This window comes from Durio zibethinus, chromosome 26, assembly GCF_047325235.1.
Source record: "Durio zibethinus cultivar Kanyao isolate XHJ-2024 chromosome 26, ASM4732523v1, whole genome shotgun sequence".
Lineage (NCBI taxonomy): Eukaryota > Viridiplantae > Streptophyta > Magnoliopsida > Malvales > Malvaceae > Durio > Durio zibethinus.
Genome location: NC_143187.1, coordinates 6,716,731 through 6,737,015, shown reverse-complemented (window position 1 = coordinate 6,737,015; position 20,285 = coordinate 6,716,731). Strand labels below are relative to the sequence as shown.

General features: G+C 33.2%; 3 protein-coding genes across 7 annotated transcripts; 2 read left to right on the top strand and 1 right to left on the bottom strand.

Annotated features, from left to right (window-relative positions):
- Positions 1-691: 691 nt before the first annotated feature.
- On the top strand, positions 692-10,848 carry LOC111274785 (protein ROOT HAIR DEFECTIVE 3 homolog 2-like). 2 transcript variants are annotated; one of them, XM_022859689.2, is made up of 22 exons: positions 692-1,129; positions 1,812-1,878; positions 2,021-2,123; positions 2,597-2,667; positions 3,532-3,595; positions 3,684-3,749; positions 3,863-3,910; positions 4,027-4,089; positions 4,194-4,250; positions 4,577-4,735; positions 4,821-4,889; positions 4,977-5,068; positions 5,397-5,475; positions 6,156-6,321; positions 6,469-6,593; positions 8,387-8,649; positions 8,738-8,834; positions 8,913-9,080; positions 9,167-9,271; positions 9,384-9,478; positions 9,815-9,911; positions 10,287-10,848. In XM_022859689.2, the coding sequence occupies exons 1-22, from the start codon at positions 976-978 to the stop codon at positions 10,572-10,574; spliced, it is 2,496 nt and encodes an 831-aa protein (XP_022715424.1). In that variant the 5' UTR covers positions 692-975; the 3' UTR covers positions 10,575-10,848. The 2 variants fall into 2 exon arrangements, with proteins under 2 accessions (XP_022715424.1, XP_089611886.1); XM_089755760.1 differs by having other exon boundaries at positions 692-1,235.
- LOC111274786 (Haloacid dehalogenase-like hydrolase (HAD) superfamily protein) lies at positions 10,128-14,912 on the bottom strand. 3 transcript variants are annotated; one of them, XM_022859691.2, is made up of 11 exons: positions 14,587-14,897; positions 14,130-14,179; positions 13,932-13,995; positions 13,679-13,727; positions 13,507-13,575; positions 13,206-13,264; positions 13,003-13,083; positions 12,668-12,822; positions 12,485-12,569; positions 11,660-11,803; positions 10,128-11,566 (listed from the first exon to the last, which is right to left on the bottom strand). In XM_022859691.2, exons 1-11 carry the CDS (start codon positions 14,847-14,849, stop codon positions 11,464-11,466), a joined length of 1,122 nt encoding a protein of 373 aa, XP_022715426.2. In that variant the 5' UTR covers positions 14,850-14,897; the 3' UTR covers positions 10,128-11,463. The 3 variants fall into 3 exon arrangements, with proteins under 3 accessions (XP_022715426.2, XP_022715427.2, XP_089611887.1); XM_022859692.2 differs by lacking the exon at positions 10,128-11,566 and having other exon boundaries at positions 11,665-11,803; positions 12,347-12,569; positions 14,587-14,912; XM_089755761.1 differs by lacking the exons at positions 10,128-11,566; positions 11,660-11,803 and adding an exon at positions 12,015-12,145 and having other exon boundaries at positions 12,347-12,569; positions 14,587-14,912.
- Positions 14,913-18,455: 3,543 nt separating this feature from the next.
- LOC111274782 (transcription factor JUNGBRUNNEN 1-like) lies at positions 18,456-19,821 on the top strand. 2 transcript variants are annotated; one of them, XM_022859688.2, is made up of 3 exons: positions 18,456-18,686; positions 18,887-19,194; positions 19,301-19,821. In XM_022859688.2, exons 1-3 carry the CDS (start codon positions 18,482-18,484, stop codon positions 19,682-19,684), a joined length of 897 nt encoding a protein of 298 aa, XP_022715423.1. In that variant the 5' UTR covers positions 18,456-18,481; the 3' UTR covers positions 19,685-19,821. The 2 variants fall into 2 exon arrangements, with proteins under 2 accessions (XP_022715423.1, XP_022715422.1); XM_022859687.2 differs by having other exon boundaries at positions 18,457-18,686; positions 18,884-19,194.
- Positions 19,822-20,285: the final 464 nt, after the last annotated feature.

Below are 20,285 nucleotides of genomic sequence, written 5' to 3'. Positions count from 1 at the left end.
TTATTTGCTTTTGCTATTTAAATTAAAGTATAAAGTTTTTTTTTTTTTTTTTTGGGGGGGGGGGAGGGGGATAAAGTTATTCTAATGAAATTGAACATCGGAACGTCATATTAATAAGATGAGCAATGTTTGAGTTCTTAATGAAATTTTCCGTAGTCCATACAATTGATTAATTTATGATTGAGGCATGTTTTATCCTTAAAAAAAAAAAATACAAGATTCACCTAAATAAATCACTTTATCCATTAATAAACTATTGCATTAAAAAAATTGAATGTATATTTTTCAATAAAAAACAAATAGCAGTTTGAAAAATTATGTGGATGGAATTTTTAAAAATTTATTAATGAAATTAAAAGATTATTAATTGGTAAATATAAAAAATAAAAAACACATGTTATAGTACAATAATCCGCTTGTGAAATACAAAAATTATAAAAATATATAAAATTAATCCATTTGTTCAAATTACATAAAAAAACATTTCACATATATAAAAATGCATAAGACAAGATCTATTAAAACTAATTAATTTATTTATTTAGTCCATCAAAATCCTGACCCGATTCAACCCACCTGACCAAATGAATTTCCATCATTGCAATTATCAAATTTCCATCGTTGCCAAAAAGTAAAAAAAAAAAAAAACAAAAGAACAAAAAACAAAAAGCAAGAAAGCAAAAGACATTCTGGGCAACCCCGCAGACTCCGGTCACAAGCATAAAGACTGCTTCTCTTTGCATCCTTCTTCTCTACTCTTCTCCTTTTCTATAGCCTGTCTTCTTAGATCCGCGAAACCTTAACCATCAAGAAAAGTTAAAGAAAAAAGCTTTGTCTGCAGTATCTGATTCTTCTTCACCAAAACCAAGAAAAACGAGAACCTAATTCGTTATTATTTATTCTGTGTTTAGAGATCCATCTTTGATTCTTCTCTAGTTTTTTTTCTTTTTTTGAATCCTTGATCCGGTTTCGGAGATGGCGGAAATAGACCATTGTTGCTCGACGCAATTGATCGACGGAGATGGAGGGTTCAATGTGGCTGGACTCGACAACTTCATGCGGACCACTAAACTCTCTAACTGTGGCCTCTCTTATGCCGTCGTTGCTATCATGGGCCCCCAGAGTAGCGGTGCTTTGCGTTTCGATTCGTTTAGACTAGAGCTTTACTTCGTTTTGTTTCTTTGACCTGCACGCCAATTTTTATTTCGTTGAAGTTGCTCGGATTAGTTATCATTGTAATTCTAGTAAAAGATTCAAAATTTGTGCAACACTTATTTTATTTCAATTTTGACCTACTTGAATACTTCATTTATGCGAGCAACTCGAGTTTCTATACTGGATTCTCTTATGTTAATACTAAAATGTGACTGAATTTTTAGTGAAGTTGATTCATTGTGTTTAGTTGAATTCGGCTTTTGTGCATAATTATTATCTCTGTGGGTGAATCTTTGCATTCAAACTTTTCTAACCGTGCTTTTCTCACGATCTCTAATGTAAACACTGAGCATGTCTGTGAAGTTTAGCGGATTTTGGAAGAGAAATTGCATGCTAATATATTGAATATTAGTGATTACCATTTATCCTTCCATTATAATTTTTTATACGTAACTGTTAGATTCTTTCAGTTTTCTCCCTAAGTTCTGTTTCATTGGTAATCCCGTTAGATTAATAACGCCTGTTGTAATATTTTCTGAGGCACATGGAATATAGGGATGGCATCCTACATCTTTAGATCTTTCGCTCTCTATACAACTTATTGCTCATAAGGGTGTATGTCTTATAGACTAAAAGGCTTTGTCTTCTCTTGATAGGGAAGAGCACCCTGTTAAATCATCTTTTCCATACAAATTTTAGGGAGATGGATGCGTACAGAGGAAGGTGTGTTCTTTTATCTGTCAACTTTTATGGTTTCAAAAGAAATAAATATTTACACTTATCTTATTGCTCTGTTATGTACTCTTTCTGCTTTTATTTTCTCTATCATATGATAGATATGTAAATTGATCTAATTTGATTGCAGGAGTCAAACTACCAAGGGTATTTGGATTGCACACTGTGTCGGCATAGAGCCTTTCACAGTTGCCATGGATTTGGAAGGTACTGATGGAAGAGAAAGAGGCGAGGTAACTAGCCTTTTTTAAAATATTTTTGCTTGTTGAAGATAAAAGTATTTGTATCAATGAAGCAGGCTTTATAGTGGTTTCATTTTGAAGGGGAAGGCTCTATCAGTAAGAACACAGCTTGAATCAAATTGATTGAGTTCAATGTCCTCAGAATTTGTTTTATTTTGGCATGATATGGTCATATAAGCATGTACTGGCTAGGGCATTAACTGAATGTATATCTCAAATCCTATTTGCCGTACCTCGCCTTATTCCCTCAGCCAACCTACCAACACACACAAACACAAAGACTGAAATGGAAGCATTTAGGTGTTTTGATTTTGTAAAGGACACCTTAATTTATATATGACTACATAAAAAATGCCAATTAATTAATTATTTCAACTGCAGTTTTGTTCATTTATGTTCCATTAGTTACATTTCTTTGTCACTATTTGTACACTGATTTTTTTTTTTTTTTATTTTATTTTCAGGATGACACTACATTTGAGAAACAAAGTGCCCTTTTTGCCTTGGCCATTGCAGATATTGTGCTAATAAACATGTAATTATCTAAATAGATGCTTTAATGGCTTGTGCATTTGATTGTTACTTGCATTAGGTTGGAGCTTACAGGGCTCAAGCTATGTAATCTGTAGAAATCTTGGCAATGAACCGGCATTAGACTTTCTAGAGAATGACTGGGTAAAAGAATTAAGGGTCTGTTGTCTCAAAAGTGAAATTTGCTGCTTATGTTTCTGGATTTTATAGAACACTACTTAACCTATCATTATGTCTTTTCTTTGTATTTTGTTTTGGATTTATTGGTATTTTATAGCCTTCAGTTGATATAGAACGCTACTTAACCTATCATTATGTCTTTTCTTTGTATTTTGTTTTGGATTTGTTGGTGTTTTATAGCCTTCAGTTGATGAACATCACCTGCACATTTTTAAACTTTCACCAAGAATGTGTGAAGCAAGATTTAAAGTTCTCAATATCTTGCATGTATGCAAACATCAATTGATTGGCCTGACCAGGTTGTCCAAATTCTAGCAGTAGAAGGAATGCCTATCTATATGGCAGGATGAGTTGCCTCCATTGCTCTTTTGGGCTCTGGTGGTGGTATTCTTTTTTCATTTCTTGTTTTGATCACAAATAAATCCTGAATTAGAAATAAATAATGTTATAACATGTTAGTTTAAGTTTATCTTTAGGAGAATCTGGAATATAGCTCCAATTGTAAATTTGATCCATTGAAATAGATCATAGTTCTTTTCTCATCATTGTTTTTATCCATTTCTTTTATATCCTTTTGGTGCTTTTCAATGGTCTTGTGTGGGTTTGGCTTTTATGGCATCTGATTTTTTTTTTTAAAGGATGCAAGAAATAAATTTAGGTATTAATCAGATATTAGATATTGATATAGGTGGTGTCATGATATTGGTCGGGAGCACGCTGCCAACAAACCACTTCTGAAAACAGTTTTTCAGGTACTCTAGTGTGTACCTAATTCTTTTGTCCCCTGGATTTCTGCTTTGTTTATTGTGCTTAATAGTCTTGTTGCTATTCATAATCTAGGTTATGACACGATTATTTAGCCCCCGGAAAACAACACTGCTGTTTGTTATACGTGATAAGACAAAGGTATGGATTAATGCCTTTTCATTTTCTTCTAAACTAATTTGTGATACTTTCTGGCTTTATGCTAAAACCTTTGAGATATACTTTTTAATTTTTTTTTATGACTGTTTTTGTAGACCCCACTTGAATATTTGGAGCCTATCCTTAGGGAAGATATTCAAAAGGTAACATTATGTATAGATTTCTCTATTTTCTTCCTTTCTTCCTTTCTTCCTCGCTCTCTCTCACTCTCTGTCTGTCTATCTTTTATTAAAATTTCAATTGGTGAGGATTACTGCAGATATGGAATGCAGTTAGTAAACCTGAGTCCCATAAAGATACACCCCTCAGTGAATTCTTTAATGTAAGAAGATGTCCTTTTTCCTTTTTGCTTGTCACTTTTGTATTTTACTTGCATATTACTACATAGTTATAAGCATTATTTCACATTTGAACTTTGACATGAAGGTGGAGGTCACTGCTTTATCAAGCTTTGAAGAAAAAGAGGAGCAGTTCAAAGAGCAGGTAGTCTTTCACTCTCTTGTTAATGAAGTTTTATCTTGCTTCAAATTATTTTCTATAATTGACTTTCAGAGGCTGTTGTTAAGTCTTTTCTTGTTGCTTAGTTTAACCAAATAATTGGGTTTTGGGCATCATGATCCCTTTTCTTTCTTTGTTTCCCCCTTTCAGTTCATTGGAGTAGGCATGATAAAGAGGGGGGGGGGGGGGGGGGGGAGAGGGGGAGAGTGAGTAGAATCCTAGACCTTGATGCTAAACTAGCATTTTAATTTGTATTAGATAAAAAAAAGGTTTTAGAGCCTCGCAGTCTCATCTGATATATTCTTACACAGGTTGCTCAACTAAGGCTGTGCTTTTTCAATTCTATTTCTCCGGGAGGACTTGCTGGTGATAGACGGGGTGTTGTCCCTGCCTCTGGGTTCTCTTTTAGCGCACAAGAGATATGGAAAGTTATAAAAGAGAACAAGGATCTGGATCTTCCTGCTCACAAGGTTTTCTCTTCATCCTTTTTTTTCTATCCAAATAGCATTTCTTTGTTTATCATATAAGTAAATGTCTTTCCATCATGTTCATCAGGTAATGGTTGCCACAGTTCGTTGTGAAGAGATTGCAAATGAGAAACTCCTTCACTTATCCTCTGATGAGGTACTTTTACGACTATCTTTCTCTTAGGTCTTACTTTGACTGATTGAATACACCATTTTAGTAATGGCTTTAGTAAATTTTGTGCAGGATTGGTTAGCATTGGAAGAAGCTGTTCAATGTGGACCAGTATCTGGCTTTGGGAGAAAGCTGAGCTCTATCTTAGAAACCTACTTTTCAGAGTAAGTTTATGTCTCTCTAGAATTTTGAGTAACAAATTGTTGTTTCATGTATCTCTATCTCAATTTTGAATTGTATGCAAACAGATAATCTTCTGGTTTAAATAAAGACCTGTAGTAAAGACTTTAAGTGTACATGGCTTTAAGTGTACATGTTATACTACCAGCCTTTGTAACTTGAAAGGTTTCTTCACTCATCAAACTTCCATGGTTAGCTTGTTGTTGTTTATTGAATTAATGGTTTCATAAATTCATGATTCATATTGAACTGCTGTTCTCTTTCCCGCAAGCTGTAATCTTTCTTGTACACTTAAAATTTCTTTCGACATAGATATGACGTGGAGGCATTCTACTTTGATGAAGGTGTAAGAAATGCAAAACGGAAACAACTGGAGTCAAAAGCTTTAGATGTAAGTACTGTATACTTCTATCACTATGATACTTATTTTGTTTGAAAAAGTAGATTGTGTATCTAGTTAACATTCAAGCTTTTAATATTTAATTCTAAGCAGTTTGTAGTATTCACAAATGGTTATTGGGTGTTAACAGAGGTGCTTGAAGCTATCCTTATCTAGGCAATTGCAACTGGATTTCTTAATACTATATCTTTTGAGGATGAAAGGTGTAATAATCTCCAGCTACTATGACCAGTTTTCTGTTTGAAACATGATGGTTTGATTATAAGGCCTCATACATGTATTAAGTCTTGCAAGACTTAAAGCATTATAAGACCTATCTGACATATGCTTTAATGATTAAACATAATGTTTAAAACTTCTGACACTTAAGTTTTGCAAGGCCTCATATGCATTAATGGTTAAACATAATGTTTTAAAACTTCTGACACATAAGCATTACAAGGCCTCATATTCATTAACAATTAAACGTACTATTGTTGCTGGCTAATCTGTTTAAGTTGAAGTAAGAATTTTCCAGTTGTTGCTCGTTCATTAGCTTTAGGATTGTTTTCATATGTGTAGGGTTTTCTAATGGTTTTACTGTATGTGTCATAAAAGTAAGCTTGTTGGAATTTTTGATATTGTAAAAAGTCTTCCTTTCTCTGATTGACGTATGCTTCTGAATTGAGCAGTTTGTGCATCCTGCTTATCTTAACCTGTTGGGACATTTACGCTTCAAAGCACTTGAAGATTTTAAGTCTAAATTGGAACAAATGCTGAACAAAGGAGAAGGATTAGCAGCTTCTGCTCGTACATGTACCAAGTCTTGTATGCTTGAATTTGACCAAGGATGTGCAGGTAATGTAATAAAATTTTGTCATACCCTTGTAGCCTAATGAAGTATGCAAAGCAAGCCTAAATTATAATACGATCTTCAGAAGTACTGCTTTAGTTTTATGTTCAACTTGTTTATCTGCCTTAACAGTCTATTTTCTCCTCTTACAGACGCTACCATCAGACAGGCTAATTGGGATGCTTCTAAAGTAAAGGAAAAACTTCGCCGTGATATTGATGCCCACACATCATCTGTTCGAAATGCAAAATTGTCAGAATTGATGGTTACCTATGAGGTAATTTTATTTAGGGATAATTACACTTTTAATTCTAAACGTTTGTGAAATTTTCGCTTTCAGTCCAAAACGTTTAAACTTTCCTATTTTAGTCCTAAATGGTATCAATTTGTAACACCTTTAGTCCTAAGGTAATTTCCAAACAAAACGGGCAACGGAAAGCTGACTTGGCATTAATGGCGCATGGGTGTGGGTAGCTTGCGCCGCTAAGGCAAAATATAAAATAAAATAAAATGGAAAGCATTTTCCTTGTACAAAATTTTCATCAAACTCGATTTTTTTTTTTTTAATTTTCTAGCAAAGAGAATAAAAGAAACATTATCAAAGAACAAAACAAGAGATCAATAGAACCTAAGACTATCAAAACACATTGTAATCATCTGGAGAAAGGAAAATGTTTCTCATGAACAAAGTAACTAAACCAAAAAAAAATTGAACAATTACCCGTTTGGTTTTCCTTTTAACCATAAGGTAGTGTTTGATATTGGATGATCACTCCAAAAATCATGGTGATTAGATTACTATGTTTGGTAAGCATGTATTAATTTTATATGATGGTGATCTTGAATCATTGAGTGGAATTAGATTATTACTTTGAAGAGTAATTTAATTATTATATAAAAATGTGAGAAATTTTTATCACTGAAATGATATGTAAAATTAATAATAATTAATTTTATTCATTTAATATCTAAATTAAAAACTTACTGCATTTTAAATTTGTAATTATTTTATAAATTTTTATATTTTGAAACTAATATTCATTATAATAAGTTAAAAATAATTTGCATTTTTCTTATTTGTTAAATATCTTATATATAATATAATTTTTTTCTTTTATTATGAATTTAATATATTAGATTTATTTTTTAATTGAAATATTTTTTACATAATTTATATTATAAAAATAAATTTACATAGTAATAAATATATTTATTCATTTAATAATTTAATAATAATTTATTATAAAATAAATATTACTAATATTTTACAAATTATTATCTTTTAAACAACCATAAAATTATTGATCAGAGAGCTTGTGATAGATGACCATGGTGTTGAAGATGTTGACGACTTTGATGGACGCTTTGTGGAGGGAATCTTAGATGAAGGTGGGTTGGAAGTCATGAGAGAGGAAGAGAGGCTGTGTGAGTTTTCGGGGATGACAATGACAACGAGAGAGAGACAGGGAGAGAAAGGACGTGAAATGAAAATGGAGAAAGAAAGTGAGGCTAAATCAAGAGAGGAAAAGAAAAATGATAAGACAAGAAAGGAATGCCGGTGCTTGCCTTCTTGTTGATGGCATCAGCAGTAAAGAAAGGTAAGAGGGAGATAGAAGGAGAAGCAAAGCTAGAGATTTGGAAGATAAAAAGACGTAGAATTGGACTTTGACCATTCATTTCTTTTCATTTTCATGTTTTCTTTAAAAAGTTAATTTATTATTTTATTTTATTATTTAATGGCCATGTTGGACGAACTATCCATCTGGTATGCCACAATTTGCTACTTGTGTACTGTTAATGCATGTCAGCTTTCCGTGGTCAAATCCCTTTGAAATTTGACGTTAGGACTAACAGTGCTAGGATATGATAAGTTTTGGTACTGAAATAGCAATTTTCAAATGTTTAGGACTGAAAGAGAAAAGCCCCCAAACATTTAGGACTAAAAGTGTAATTATCCCTTTTATTTATTATTTCAATATTTTATCCTCTTTTTCATCTATAGATATTTCTTCTACTGTGCACCATTGTTTTATCAAATAAGCAAAATGTTGACATTTTATTGTTGCTCAGAAACAACTTATTCGATCACTATCTGAACCAGTGGAGTCTCTATTTGATGCTGCTGGACGAGACACCTGGGCTTCAATAAGAAAGCTTCTTACACTTGAGACCGCGATTGCTGCATCTGAGTTTTCAACTGCCATTTCTAGTTTTGAGTTAGACCGATCTACAGTTGAGAAAATGCTGCAAGATTTGAGAGATTATGCGAGAAATGTGTTGGAGAAGAAAGCAAGAGAAGAAGCTGGAAAAGTTCTGATTCGCATGAAAGATAGGTAGAGAACCTTAATTTTCATATTCCTTATTATTGCTAGTATTGATTAGAATAACCTGTTGTATTTATTGCTTGGTTGCATGTATCAGGTTCTCAGCTGTCTTCAGTCATGATAACGATTCAATGCCACGAGTTTGGACTGGAAAAGAAGACATTAAGACAATTACTAAGGATGCTTGTACCGCGGTAATTTCCTGGATTATTTCATGAGTGAAACTTTCAACATATCACCATAGGGACTTTTAACTATTGTTCTGTTTGCAGTCTCTGAGGTTGTTATCTGTTATGGTTGCCATACGGTTGGATGAGAAACCGGATAAAATCGAAAACATACTGTTTTCGTCCCTAATGGAAGGAAGCGTGGCTGTTGCATCTTCACAAGACAGAAGTATAACTACTTCTGACCCTCTTTCCTCTAGTACATGGAAGGAGGTAATGGTTGGGTTGTTTAGTTTTGTAATATAATATGTACTTTTATCTAACTGAAGTTCCTCATTTAGAAGTCACACGTGTATTAGGTTTCTCCGAAGAATACCCTGATTACACCAGTTCAATGCAAGTCACTATGGAGACGGTTCAAAGCAGAAACTGAGTATACAGTTACTCAAGCTATTTCAGCACAGGTACTTGTCTAAGGCTATTGGTTGCTACTCATGGTACTTGTGAGGGCAGGTTGCTACTCATTGAGTAAATACTTTAGGCTCTCTCTCTAATGATTTTATTTCTTTTCGTTAGGAGGCATACAAGCGAAGTAACAACTGGTTACCTCCCCCATGGGCAATTGTGGCAATGGTTGTTCTTGGATTTAATGAATTTATGCTCCTTTTAAGGTAACTTAATCTAATCTAGAGTCCATAGTTCATCTCTTCTTTTTCCCCCCTCTTTTTTTTTTTTTTTTTCACTTCTATCTTTGCTGGGCTATGCATATAAAGGGGGGGTAAAGACCCTGGCCTTTAACAGGAGCTGGGGCTAGAACCCTAGTCCTGGGGAACTGCTACAACCAAAGGCAGTGGGTGAACCTACAGACCCATGCCCTGGGCTTAGAATGGATATTCATCTAGAGTCTGATTTCTAGCACAGTTCAAAATACTTCTATGGGTTTTCCTTTTTTTTTAACTTTCTACTATCATTTTAATTATTGTGCTAATAATGTTTCTCTGAAACAGGAATCCTCTCTATCTATTGCTTCTATTTATTGCATATTTACTCTCAAAAGCCATGTGGGTACAGATGGATGTCCCTGGGCAGTTTCAACATGGCACTGTGAGTATGAAAGATAGAATGCTCTCTATTTTTGCCAAATGTTCTTGTAGTTATGACTTGTGATTTACTGCTTCGTGAATGTGCACACGGCATGTGTTCCTTCAAAATCCCACTTGGCTTTTCGGCTTGCAATTGAAACATGACCTATAGCATACTTATGTAATGATGAAATTGGTGCTTAAACGTTTTACTGTTGGTTTATGTCAATATATGATGTTCTCTTTTGTTCTTTGGAAATTCTATCATTATTCAGCCAGACTTGTACATTTGAGATGAGACAGAAGATCATCAGGACCTATTTTCTAGTTGCCTTGCCCAAATTAGAAGAACCTTGTTTTCAAACTGAGTCAATTTATTTGTTTGCCTTCTTACCAGCTGGCTGGGCTAATCTCTATCTCATCAAGGTTTCTTCCCACCGTCATGAATCTTCTAAGGCGACTTTCTGAAGAGGCTCAAGGCAATCAAACTCCTGAGGCTCCCAGGCAACAATCATCACTGGCTTTTGAGAGTTTCTGGAATCAAAATCAGCTAAATCCAACAAGCTCAATTCCAGAGTCATCTGTATCTTCCAACATTTCAGCATCTGATGGTGGTATTGAGTACTCAAGCCCTAACTTAACGCGGAGAAGAAATACAAAAATTCAAGAAGCAGAGCTTTCTTAATAAAAGCTAGTCTTCCCATGTAAAACGTATACCAAAATAGGTTTAGCTACTCCCTCATTCAACTTAAAATTTTCTTTCTAATGAAAAATGGGGACATAATATATGGAGAGGGAGAGAGAGAGAGACGGTTTTTTTACATACGTGACAAAAACAATCCAGGATGCAGGATTTGGCTGTGTCCTAGGCTCTATATAGGTCAACACCAAAGTTGTCAGGGAGATTTGCGTTGTACACTTTCTCAGAAATTTAATCAATGATATTTCCTTTCTTCTCACGTGACAGTCCAGGATATTTCTGGCTGAAAATAATTCGATGCTTTAAGTTGGTTTATTCTTGCAACTAGCCGTTGCTGCTCCTATTCCACCCATAGATTCACATTTGATCTTTCTGGCATGCTGGAGTGTAATAAATTTATCGGCCGGTACATTGTTCTCTGTTAACAATTTCATTCCTAGGAGCTATAGGCCTATTCGCCTGTAAAATCCTTTGTTCTCTGTTGGTGAACGAATGCGGCTAATTCCACTTTTCTTCCCATTGGGCTCCTATCTACGCAATTTTATTGTCTTTCATTTATGTTTGCAGTGGATATGTCATTTGAGCTACATGCCTATAGGAATTTCAGCATGAAGTTTCCAGCTATTGAGATTAACGGTTTGCAGCAATCCTTCCTTATGAATATGTCTACTTTTTAGAAAATAAGATCAACGTTCCTGCAGTGGTAACTCAATTTTGGAAAAATTTATGCTTGACAAATGAAGGTGTGGTGATGCTACAAAAGTTTTCATTGGATTGCATTAAAATTAAATGCTAATCAATAATTTATCAAACTAGAGAAACAAAAATAGCAGCCCAGGCACTTGGTTCAGATCACAGCACTTCATCTCAACAGTCATGACCATCTCTTTTTGCATAGTTTAGAGATAGTCAGATCCGCACCTCCAAACCCATCCATTATAGCATTGGCGGAAGGGAACTCTGCTCTAGATGTGAAACTACCAAAGAAACAAGTGATGAATTACATCACATACTTGAAAAGAGGCATGAATTGCATCACATAATTTACAAGGTTGAGAAGCAAGCCTTACCTGCTCCTCAGCACAACACGGGGCATGCCTATCTGCTCAGCTGCAGCCACTCCAGATTTGCTTCCTGCAATCAGGATGCAATTGTAGACAGGTATCCCAGCCATTTCTGCAGCTGCACGTAGTGCAGCTACAATCTTTGCCAAGCTGGATAGCATTCACAATATCAGATTGAAGTTCGTAATGCTAAAGACAAATGATTGACTTGGTACATCAAACATGGAAATGCTACCATGATTTTCTCGACTTTCATTTCCAAGAAAATAGTTTACAAGTCAAAACATTTCTCATTTACATTCTCCCTCAGCTTTAAAAATCATGGAAATTTTGGTATATTTATATCCGTCTCAACAATTACCATTGACTAGCAACGTTCTTGACAGTTGCTAATGATGTTTACAAATGGCAGTTGTTGATGGTGGTGGTGCTTGACTAGTTTGCAAGTGGTGAGGTTAACTTGCCGCGGAAGACTAGGACTAGGTTTTAACTCTGTCAAGAAAGTTATTTCAGCTTTTGAAGAATTGCAAGTACTCTTTTTAATTCTTAGTATCTCACTTTGACACAAATATTTTTCCCATTCAATTATTATCTTGCATTTGGTGCATTCAAAGAATAAACAAGAGCGCTAAGAAATAAATCAGAAAAAGTAAAGCTATAATCAAGGACCTAAGTGGAGCACAGAATTTACACCTTAACAGGACTGGAAATTATTCCAAACATGTAAAGCAACAGTTACATGAATTATGAGTTGTTGATTTCCTTTCACTTTGTCTGCCTCTGTTAGAAAAAGAAAGGGAAAGAACAAAAAGAGAAAAGAAGTGGTCTGACCCTTCAGATGAGCTGGTATCAATGTTAACACTCACTTTCAGCATGGATGCAACCTCCTTTGCTATTCTTTGTTTCTCGGCAGAAGCTGGCCATAAAGCAAGAAAAACACCTATTTTTACCAACCAGCTGAATTGAAAGAATGCGTATCAATTTTTTTACCAAACAAAAGGACTGAGAATCTACCTCCTTTTCTTGCTTCCTTAGCTAGTTGCTCATCCAAAGACGAAGACATTCCTTTACCAAACACAAGTTGACCATAAAAACTCTTATCTACTTCCTCATTCCCAACAACTTCTATTTTTGAGAGTCGTTCAGGACCAAGCTTTTCAACTATAGATCTAATGTTTTTTGGCATAAAAGGGAAACATTAGCAAGCTCCCAGGCAGTCAACAAAGCATCTTCAACTCTAGCAAATAGGTAAAGAGAAAAGACTAGCAGCAAACTTGAATCAGAACAGAATTACGTCTCTTATATTCCAAAACCAACACAGTATAATAATGGTGATCACTAGAACATACCGAGCAATTTTGTCCCCACTTTTACTGTAGGATGTTAAGACGATCACAGGTATTCCTTTGTTGCATGCATCATCAATAAAACTGCAAAAACACATGGCAAAACCAGATTTAAAGGGTTAATGCCAAGCAGGAAAAGTAATTTTCAGAAATGAATAAAACATAAAAAAAGGGCCAACATGCAGAATAACTAGATTACAACGTACTCCTCAACTCCAGGCCGTAAAGGTAAACTTTTTAACATCAGTTCATCCAGTGCATTTTTCTGCCAATAACAAGAAGATAAATCCATTAGCTAACCTTGCTAAACTATAAGCGCAAGCTAAACATGATGGCAAGAAAATCTTACACAATTACAAGAAAGATTGTGTAGAAAAAAAAGAACTCAAGACTTTAACAACAATAGGATTAACGGTTTTATGGATTGAGAAAATCAGAAAACGGATAACAGAAGCACAAATACAACCATGAAAAGTTATATCCTTTCTTTATCACATTTCAAATTACCTTCTCTCGTAATACGTTTTTCACAAATGGCTCCTGCTCACTTGTAGGCAATGAAGTAGGCCAACCAATCTGCCAAAGTACAGGCGACTATAAGACAGATAATTGGTGTGATAACATGCAAACATACAAAGCTCACCTCTAAGCATTAATGCTTTCAATGATGAGGACCTACCCGGTTAAAATATAGAATCAGCATCCTTTCTTCATTACCAGCACTTCTCCTGGAAGGCAATCACAAAATGCCTCTTAACAAGATTCATAGTGTCAATCATGTTTTCCAGTATATACCACAGTGTAAACCCAAATCAACTCCCATCCGGTGCACCTTAATAATGAAAATCAGTTCATTCATAGCATACACAAAATGCACTAATTTTGATGATAATACACAAAAAAAAAAAAGACTATCTTCGCTGAGATTTCACCTTAAAAGATCCGAATAGACAGGTTCAGTCCAGTTTGCACAGTCAAGCCCAAGCTTTTGAAATGCTGGTAGTATTAGAAAAAAAAAGGTAACTTAAGTAATAAGCATGTCATTTGCAAATGATCGTGAAGCTTATTCATTGAAGTATTAACTTAGATCCTTTTGCGCAATAGACATATGATCACTTCAACTGCCGCACCTAAATTGAAGGCTTGGCGATTGCCCAAACGATATGCATCCATAAGGACCCTGAAAAGAATTAAAAATGCAAAATTAAAAAAAAAAAAAAAAAAGAAAAACCACAAGCAAGAAAATGAATTGTTTGTCATTACAGTAAGATACTGGAACACGAAAGTGAAGACATTTAAGGTTAGAACCAGGAAAGAATAATCCAATTAGGAACTGAAACATTAACTAGACATAAGGAAAATAAAAAAATTTTCCAAAAAAGGGCTCAAGTAAATTAGAAGAAAACAGCGAGAGATAGCAATCTAGGTTTACAGTATACATTACAGATGGGCAAATACAGACCACCAATTTAATCAGATGAATAACTGATTTGGAAAAAATAAAGGAAAAAACCCAGAACAAGAAATGTAACTAAAACGAGAAAACACTATATTAAAACCAAAAAGTTGGCCCTATAAATGAATTACCCATCAACTTCAAGAAGAACAGCCAGTTCCTGAGATAGGTTTTGGTTTTGGGCACTAGATGGTGAGCTGAAAGCAGTAAAGCCATTGAATTGCAGATTTTTTCCGTGAAAGTTAAAGTTTTTTGGGAAAGTAGAGAAAAATGAAGGAAGCCAACAATGATTGCTTTTAGGAAGCAGACAAAGATTGTTATTGTTAACAGTTGCAGTTACGGTATTGGTTGGTACGCGGAGCGTGTAAAGTATCGGACAAGGAGCGGCTTCCATGTTTGGAATTTCTTATGGTTTCAAGAGAGTCGGTGACTGCTATTCGTTACAGCTTTTGTTTGGTGCTCTCTTTCTCAAGTTAATTTACCATTTCACCCTTGTATTTTCCGTTCCTGAAATTTACCCAAACTAAATTTGGGCTCAAACGGAGCCCAATGCAGATTAACGAAACCCCACCCACAAAACTTGATTAATTGGATTTGGGTCTTTATGTGAAAGCCCGTTAATCCCCAAAACTTTAAATACGAAAAACAAATATTTTCATTGAAACGTCAATTTTCTTGTTCAACCGGTCGGTTCAATTAGAAAGAAAAAGATGACAATAATAAATTCATGATTTTGATATTAAATAAATATCAAATATAGTAAATATTTAATAAAAATATGTATTTAGCTTAATGTTATGCCCTTTAACATAAATTAAAAGATTAAATATTCAAATCCAACCATGTACAAAAATTTTTTTTAAAAATAAAACAATAAAATAAATCCTAAAATCGATTTTGTTTGGTTTTATATAGGTTGAACCAATTTTTGTTCGATTTGTCAAAAACTTATTCTATGTACTCTTTTGGATTGGATTAACTATGGATTTTCAGTTCAATCGATCCGATGAGTTTGTTTTTTTTTTTTTTTTTTTAAATTTTTAAATTTTACAAATAAAATTAGGAATTTTTTGGTCAAAAATTAATGAATTATTATGAGTTTTTTTTATTATTTTAATTTTTATTTTTATATACTTTTAAAAATAAATATATATCATTTTACTAATATCATAAATGAAGTTTAAAAACTCTACTATACTGAAATAGATAAATTTTTTTATTAAATAACATATATAAATTATTTGTTTGATTAATCTTTTATTTATAATGTTTAAAAAGCAGAAAATAAGTTGAATTTGAATATTACTCTTTCATTAAATGGATCAACGATTATTATATCATACTTGATTTTCGTTATATGTATTTTATGTCTATGCATTCGCAAGCACATACCATTTTAGAAGCAATTTTCCACACAGATGATCAAAACTTTTAAATGCTTTTTATTTTCTACAATAAAAAGCATAGAAAACTTGTGTTTTGAAAATTTTGATAAGATATGAATTTGGTACAGCAAATTGTCATTATTTCTTGATTGGGTGTAATTTTATCCTCGTATTTTTTTATTTTTTTATTTGAGAATAATTAAAAATCGACAATGAACGCATATGAAAATAAATTTTTTTTAATTTTTAAATATTTTTAATTAATTAAAAAATATAAAATTCATTAAAAATATGTGATAAATATAGTTGACATGTGAAGCGAGAAAATTGAACTTTTTCCCTTTGATAAAAACAGGAAAAGGTGCAGAAATTTTGATCACATTAATACTTTCACATGGTCAAACAAGGACACCAAAATAAGTAAATTATGGAAAATGAGTTTCAAAATTTCAAAGCTTCGTGCTTTGGGTTGTGCAATAACTATTGGCAGCTCATGCAAAAGAAGTTTCTAAAAGCCAGCAAGTTGCTGAGGTATTAACCACTTTGAACATTGACAATTTCTTCCAATATAATTCTTTTTTAATTGGTAATAAAAGCATTTTGATGCATGTATGTTTGATTACAACCCATTTTTAGACTTTTTCATTTGTCGGCATTGGTGGGGGAATACAGAAGATCAAATCTTACCAAGACCTAAAAGGATTTTTCATTCCACATGTTTATAAAAAAACAAATACCCTTTCCCCACTTGTTCACATTTTTCACTTACAAGTGAAATTTCATATATCATGATAATAATAATAAAAAAATAAACTAAATCTTATTTATTATATTAATTTTATAATTTAAATTTAATCTGATCAAAATAAAACTTTGAAAAAGGATAGGATATGGTTATTTTTAAAAATAAAGAATAAAGAATTATGGATAAATTCAAATAATTTTTTTTAAAAATCCAAGCTATTTATACATAAGCATTTGCTTTAGATCTAATCGGAGGATTAATCGAATTGATTATGAGAATATAAATTTAATTAATCAATTTATTAGTGAACAAGGAAAATTTATGTATATTATTTTTTAACGTGTTCAATTGGAAGCTTTCTACAATGCTAATTATTTGTTTTATAGAAAATCAAAGACTTATTTCCTCGTTTGGGTATAGTTGGAAAGCAATAAAATTAAATAATTACATTTGAATATTTGTTTCATTATTTTAAAAAGCACATGGTTTTGCTAAATTAATTGATTTAATTAAGGAATAATTAGAGTTTTTATTTGTTAAAATTTGACTTTGGGTGCCAATAATGATTCATTGATTTTATTAAAAAAATAACATATGTATATCAACAACGGGAAAATTCCATCTCTATGACAATGACTGCATAGCATGATCTTTAGCCTATTATTTTTTTCACTGCAATGATATATATTTTTGATACATAATCAGTGCACAAATATTATATATTATTAATGAAATTGCATAATGATATTATAAAAATTAATTTTAAAATTTTAAAAATAAATATATTTAACTTTAAAAACATTTTAAAAATTAATTTTTAATAAAATTTTATTACAAATTTATTAATAATATATATTATTATAAATCGATAATATATCAAATATTATGTATATATATGAAACAATATGGACGAATAAAATATGGAATTCAGTTTTTTTTTTTTAATTCTCTGTGGCCCCGTGACCTCTTTTATTAAAAAAAAAAAAAAGTACTGCAAAGCTAGACATCACCTCCAAAACAGCCGTTGGTTTATTATATTTCAGTACAAATTAACCATGAAAACCATTCTCTTATATTGAAAGAAGCAACTGCATCTTTAATTTTACAAAGTACATATGAAAAGATTTCTCGGACACCAATTAAAACCCAATAAAATCATGGCGTGCGTAAGTAATCTTCTGATTTCTTGATTTCAAACTTGTCAGAACTTAGGTATATTAAGATATTTTGGGCTCAACGAATCAGATAGTAAAATCTTTTGAAGTTTATCAAGATTTCTGGAATTGATGAAATCCCATCTTCTCGGGAATCAAACTCATTCTTTTCAAAGGATTTAGTAAAAGGTTACATCACATATATGTTGCTTTAGCAGAGAGGAAGATTGGAACTCGATTCCGATGAGTATAAAATGCATGTATGACATATCTTGCTAAAGTTCTTGAACCCCAAGACTATGAACAATTGGACCGTATGGATGTATCTCTTATCGTCTGCTCATAGTCCATTTGTTGAGGACAAAAATATCTATGTCCTGGAATGAATGGGAAACCGAAAAAGTGAAACCAGTTTCTCATTGTGGAATGCTACAAAGTGGATAGTCAGTTTTTCATCCCCAGGGGCAAACTTTTAGTCAAACTAGTTGTTCTGTTCTAATGACTTTGTCTTTCTCTTGTTCGCTGTTTTGGGGCCAAATATTTTTCAAATAAAGATTTCAGTTGTCCTTTGGTGAAATGTCTAACCACCAATTTTCTTTTTCAACATAAACTAAAGCCTTCAATTATGAAGCAAGCGCTCCCATGTTTCGGTCAAATACTGTGACTTTGACTAAAAATTAGTCTCTTCTTATAACATAATATAAGGTCTATTGCATGCTCGAAGTGGTAAAGAACACTAAAGATGGAGATAGAAATGGAGGTGGAGAAGATGATTTCTTCAGGTGACAATGAAGATGAAGATGTTGTGCTTCCTGGTTTTCGTTTTCATCCTACTGATGAAGAGCTTGTGGGGTTTTATCTTAAAAGGAAGGTGGAGAAGAAACACTTTAGCATTGACCTAATCAAACATGTTGATATCTACAAATATGATCCTTGGGATCTTCCAAGTATGATTCAATATTTTCTACTTTCTTTCTTTACTGTTTCTGAAACATATTGAAAATAAAAATTTCATCAAGCTAACTATTTTTCATTCCCTCTGATTGTTGAAGAAAATGGATTAAAGGGTGTCGAGAAATTTAATTTCACGTATAATAAACTTTATTCTTCATACTTTGGTGGTTAATTACTGTGGATGGTGCAGAAGTCAGCAAAGTGAGCACTGTTACAGAGAAGGAATGGTACTTCTTTTGCAGAAGAGGTAGAAAATACAGGAATAGCATAAGGCCAAACAGGGTTACAGGGTCAGGATTCTGGAAAGCTACTGGTATCGACAAGCCAATATATTCTGTTGGAGGATTTAAGGATTGCATAGGCCTGAAGAAATCCTTAGTCTATTACCGGGGAAGTGCAGGAAAAGGCACCAAAACTGATTGGATGATGCATGAGTTTCGCCTTCCAACCGGTCAAAATCCTAGTCTCTCAAATAATAATAAGGAGAACTTGCCAGAAGCAGTAAGATCCATTTCCTTACCATAAACTTCTTAATTAGTTAATCTCTTTTGAAAACCTTTTTCTTTGGTTAAAGCTAATTAAATGAAAGATTTTTTCTTCATTGCAGGAAGTTTGGACACTTTGCAGAATCTTTGAGCGTGATGTTTCATGTAGAAAGTATGCATCAGATTGGCAAAATAAGACGAATAATCATTCCAAAAAATATACTACTACTAGCAACTCCAGAATATGCAGTAGTATAGAGACAGACAATAATGTCAAGGTTAAAAGTTTTGGAGTTTTAGATGATAAGGTGATTGAAAGGAAGCTTGTCAATGATCATTTCCCTGGAAGGAGCCAGTTCTTTGCAGGAACAACTCAAGTTCTTCCATCATGTTTAAGCTTTTCTAACCCACATGGAGATGAATACTTCGGGCACCAGAACTGGGATGAGCTTAGGCCAGTAGTTGACTATACCTTAGGTACACCACTGCTATATGGTGATTTATAGTCACGTTGAGGGATATTATATATATATATATATATATATATATCTTATCATCGGTACTCATGGGATATATCACTTCGATCTTTTTTAATAATCCTGAACCTGTCTTACAGATATACACCAATCAATTTTAAGTTGGATCCTCTGGTTTTAGTGTAGAAAAACTAGATGCAGACAATAATCACACAAAATAATGTCGAGAGAGATAGGGATTTTTTTTTAATACATGGGAACCAGTAGCGGATTAGTGTGTTTAGGATCAAAAATAATTTAGAGAAAACAATCTGATCTAAACTTGGTTTAATAGTGAAGTTCATTAGAACATGGCCATGTCTCTTCTTGGTTTTAAATTGCAGCATGGTCCAAGGGCAGATACATACTGGTCGGAGTTACTTCCAAAGGTCGAGCGGCTACGGGAGTTGCTAGCTGCTACGGTTGTCACACCCTCTGATGTTCTTTGCTTTTTTTCTCTTTTCTGTCTTGGGTTTTTTGTTTGGGTGTAATACTTATCATCCTCTTTCAATGTGAAATTACTACTGTACTGTGTTGAAATAGTGTAGTGAACGTGGCTAACAGAAAATTAAATGCTATTTCCCTTTCTCAA